The sequence below is a fragment of the Patella vulgata genome, chromosome 9 (genome assembly GCF_932274485.2).
Source record: "Patella vulgata chromosome 9, xgPatVulg1.2, whole genome shotgun sequence".
NCBI classification, from domain to species: domain Eukaryota; kingdom Metazoa; phylum Mollusca; class Gastropoda; family Patellidae; genus Patella; species Patella vulgata.
In genome coordinates, this window is record NC_065887.2 from 11,202,953 (window position 1) to 11,207,758 (window position 4,806).

The 4,806-nt window shown below is 34.4% G+C and overlaps 1 protein-coding gene across 1 annotated transcript; it reads left to right on the forward strand.

Moving 5' to 3' along the window:
- The first annotated feature begins 597 nt into the window (after positions 1-597).
- On the forward strand, positions 598-1,844 carry LOC130014220 (twist-related protein 2-like). The gene has a single exon (XM_056103110.1). The coding sequence runs from the start codon at positions 1,172-1,174 to the stop codon at positions 1,814-1,816; it is 645 nt and encodes a 214-aa protein (XP_055959085.1). The 5' UTR covers positions 598-1,171; the 3' UTR covers positions 1,817-1,844.
- Positions 1,845-4,806: the final 2,962 nt, after the last annotated feature.

Genomic DNA, 4,806 nt, shown 5'->3' on the forward strand with positions numbered 1-4,806 from the left:
AGACTATACTCCTTAATAGTTCCAATATTCATCTGGTTAGCAAAGGGATAGAATCAGAAACATTTTTGTCGTAAGTTAAGAAGCCATGGATAAGATATTGTTCACTAAAATAACTTTGAAATCAAAAGTTGTGTTAAATTTATCATTAACATGTGTTTTTAGGATTAGTTAATCCCCTTAATCTTTGATCGTGTAACAATCAACGTCGTTAAGAATGTGTGGAGGCTGTACACAAAACAATAGACGCGTGTAACCAGAATCCACACTTTGTGTTTATTGCTAGTTACACACAGAAAGGAAGTCGTAAAATAATTAAAAAGCAACGGCTTGTATTTTTTTTATTTGTGAACGAGGCGGCATTTGCCATTTATATTAATAAACCAGAAACCATTTTATAGTACACAAGTTTGTAAATACGTCTTGTTTAATCGTTAGGTATTATAAAATAGTCTTGATTAAATCAGTCGTTCACTGAGTAATAAAAGACATATAGGACCTAGTGGGACTGGACAACAATAACATGACTGGGTTTATAATGTATATGGCCTTTGTGCTTGGTAGCATGACGATACCCTTCTTATTCCATCAACTACAGGCGAGGTATTGCCAAAAGTGTAACCCAATACTCCAAGCCCTGTCTGTCTTTTGATTGGCACGTTTTGCTGCCAGTTAATTCCACCCCCTTAGCAGTGAAGCTAGCCTGACGAGGGATCTTGGGAAATTGTACATAAATACAGAAGCTAGAACCTTTCGACACGACAACGGCATTGAACTCATTACAGCAGAGCTTCTTTTAGTATACGATGACCTTTTAGCGATATGTTTGACCGATAGAAGACAGTTTGACTTGTGTTTTTAGTTTAGTTTTTAGTGGTACTAGAACAACTATAGTTCTAGCAGTGAACGGTGTTTATAGGTTTATTAGCCAAGCATAGAGATAGATATATATCCATTACGTTTACAGTCTACTGATATACAGTGTAAGCTGACACCACAGTTCGAGTTTTGTTAGCGTTTGGAACTGTTCTGTGTTTTTTAAAGTGCGTTTTGAAATATCATTTCGTGTGCTGTGATTCTGTCTATAGACTGTTCGTCCTGGTATATACATATATATATACATATATAAATATATTTCAGTGTTGTGTACATAGGAAGTAAAAGAGACATATATATGTATTTAGCAATGGTGCCCGAGCAGACGTCAGTCGTATTAAACAACACTATGGAGCATCACCACGAGCAACCCAAAATTGACGACGGTTTAATTAAGTCAGAAGATTCCAGATCAGAGGGCGATCATTCGGAAAACAGCTACCATCATTCTCTAGAGGGATATGGGTCGGCGGAAGGGGGATATCATACGGGAGAAGGGGATTATAGTGGTGATTTTTCGGGGTCTCCAGACTCTATGGGCAGTGCTAAGGGTGGTAGCTTGTCGCGTAAACGATCGTCTAGTTCAGATGGAGGAAGATCCGGTAAACGCCAACGACGCAAACAACAAGGAAATTTCGAAGATGTACAGCAACAGAGAGTTACGGCGAACGTCCGCGAAAGACAACGTACACAGTCACTGAATGACGCCTTCACACAGTTAAGAAAAATCATCCCCACTTTACCTTCAGATAAACTTAGCAAAATGCAAACATTAAAACTAGCTTCCAGATATATTGACTTTTTATATCAAGTGCTTCGAAATGACGAACTTATTGAAACAAAACCAAACTCCACGAGTTGTAGTTATGTGGCACATGAAAGACTTAGTTATGCTTTTTCTGTTTGGAGAATGGAAGGTGCTTGGAACGTCTCGGGTCATTGACGAAAAACCCAAAACTATAATTTATAAGGTAAGTAAAATCTTAAATTCTAATTTAGTACGCTGAAATCTTCTTGTGACAAATTTGATCTCAACGGGTTCATTCACTTCATCTCATATATATATATACGTTTGTTGTTGAGGTGTATGTGTATATCTACAAAGTAGTGTCCTGTCCGTAGGTTTGTCTTGTGTAATTGTTTATACGTGGTGACCCCCCCCCCAAACCGTACCTCTTGGATATCCAAAAGGTATATATTTAAAAGAAAGGGGTTATCACTGCATTTGCTCTATCCGAATATCTGACATCTCTTCTTATCTATTAGACGCGTCCACAAGACTGCCACATAGTGCAACCCGTTTATCTCTCAGTGACTAATGTAATTAATAATCGAAAGTTACTATAGCAAAATGAAGTTAGAACCGAATAAAAGTAACATGCTTGACAATACATTGTCCTGAACAATTGAAAACGTTAGAAGAGTTCGTCCCACAATAATAGATAGATATCTTTGCCAGTGGTCAATATTCTACAGACAAACTTTGTACCGATAAACCAGTTTATTTACCAATAATATTATATACTTTATTTTGTATTTAGATAATTTTATAACAATACAAATTATTGTAAGAAATAATAATAAATAAAAACTTGATAGAATCTTTACTTAAATATAAAGACATTTATTAAGATTAGTACAAAGAACAAAATCTAGACACTTCAGAAGATCTTTTTTATTTATTCTACTCTCTAAAACATATTTATTTCATACGATATTTTAGTACAGGGACTTATTAGTATATTCTATGAGATATCATTCTATATTTCAAATATGGTAAAGACAAATAGCCCAATTATTCCTTTTATGAATACGTAACAATCTTGTATTTAGTGACTCTAAGTGTAAAGAATTTACGATTGTATTCAGTCTTCGTGATTAAGTATTGATAGTTTTCAATTCTGAATCACATCTACTGTAAGATTCCCCCACCCCGCTATTTCTGGATATAAATATACCAGGTACATACAGGTCTACCTCCCTGATGCAAACCCTTATAGATCATACACAATAATAATATATATAAACCATGACCGATTAGGTTTGAAGATAATAAACTGCTTTTGGCATCCATAAAATATACACTATAGACAAAGTTCCCCGATAAAAAAAAGGAAATTATCACAAATAATACATTTGGTAGAACATTTACATGATTGTAAGTGAGATAGAACATCGTTAGCTTCACAAAAAAAACCTGTGTCTGTTTCAGAACAAAGGTTAACTCTATCTCAAACAAAATACGCTACTTAGTTTTAAACTCAGTGAAATTTTTATGGCATGCGTTGAAGTTCGTTGAGTTCTGATTGCTATACCGCCTCTGAGCGGGTTTAAACGTTCATTTTTCCGTTTAGAAAATAATATTAAGAATTCTACACATTGCGAGGACGGGAGTTAGAAGGGAAGGGATGAATGTTGTTCTCGTTGAATCAACAATGCATTGAGAAGTAAGAGTCCTGCTAGACTCATCATACTAAATTCTAAATTACTATACCGATTTCTCGATTTCTTAAACACATTTTTTAAGGAGATGAGCACGGGTTCACCAATCTTACCAGCTTTGATCCACTCTGTGCGGTGAAAAGGAAATCATTAAAGATCTATTAGAGTGCTCTAACACACTAACATATCGTCTATTGACAATAAATTATCATGTTAACAGTAACAATCACAAATACATTATTTATAACGTACTAGACTGTATATTCCAACAAAAAAAAAGTACAATAACAGCTCACCATATTCTATCCTGCGACAATAATAAAGCTACAATGTACGCTACATTTCAATGTTGTATTTTATGAAAATTAAAGAAGTTTAAAATTGTATGTGGTTACATGTGCGCAACAAATACACTATTTATAGGGAATTTACAATGTGGGTTAAATAGGTTTATTTAACGTCCGTTTCCACCGAAGTTATATCGCCGACAAGTTATATACAATCATAAACACATTATTTGCTGTCAACGGTGTTTATATCAACAAAGAAATTATTTATGGTGAACATTATACATTATTTATAAGGAACGTTATACACTATTTATAGCGACCGTCATACATTATTTCTAGTGAACGCCATACATACCGTTATACATTATTTCTAGTGAACGTTATACATACCGTTAAACATTATTAATAGGGGATGTTATACAATATTTATAGTGAACGTTATCTATAGGGATGTATACATACATTATTTATAGTGAACGTTATCTATAGGGAACGTTATACATTATTTATAGAGAACGTTCTTTACAATCATAAACACAGTATGTATAATGTTATGCCCAGTTCTCTTATATATAATTATGAATAATAATGTAAACTTTGGTAATATCATTTCACTAAAACATTAATTAACGTTTTAATACCCATCCAGTTTATTACTAGTAATTTCTTTAATCAAAATGAAACCGGATTAACACCCGATCAACAATCGCGTCAAAAACTAATCGTCTTCGTCTTAATTAATCCCTGTCACTTAAGCTTCGTTGACACTTGGTCGCGATAACCGTAGCGAACTGGGAACCGTTCCACTTCTGGCCACCATATTTATTATCCAAGTAATTGCGCCGTTTACATTGATATACAATAACCGTTCTCGAAACAGTGCTTGGCTCGCTAAATGGGGAAATCTTAACAGAAAAGTTGATTTCAGTCAACCAAGCATGCCTGGACAATAGATTTTATGGATGAAGACAACCAGAGACTGGATGACCTTTTATCGCTTGGCTTCCGTGGTTATTCACCAAAACATTAATTCTCAATTTCCTCCGAGAGATGGCATTGTAAATCTTTCAGGCAAAATTTAATCCTTTAAAGTCTCCATTGACCAGAAGGCATATAATCATTTCCTTATTTAGATTTAACAAAATTACCGAATGCAACAACAAATTTAGTTAAATGTCCCCTTATTCTCAATGTTCGAGAA

Excerpts from the sequence above, each read along its gene's own strand:
- LOC130014220 (XM_056103110.1), top strand. The coding sequence starts at position 1,172 with ATGTATTTAGCAATGGTGCCCGAGCAGACGTCAGTCGTATTAAACAAC.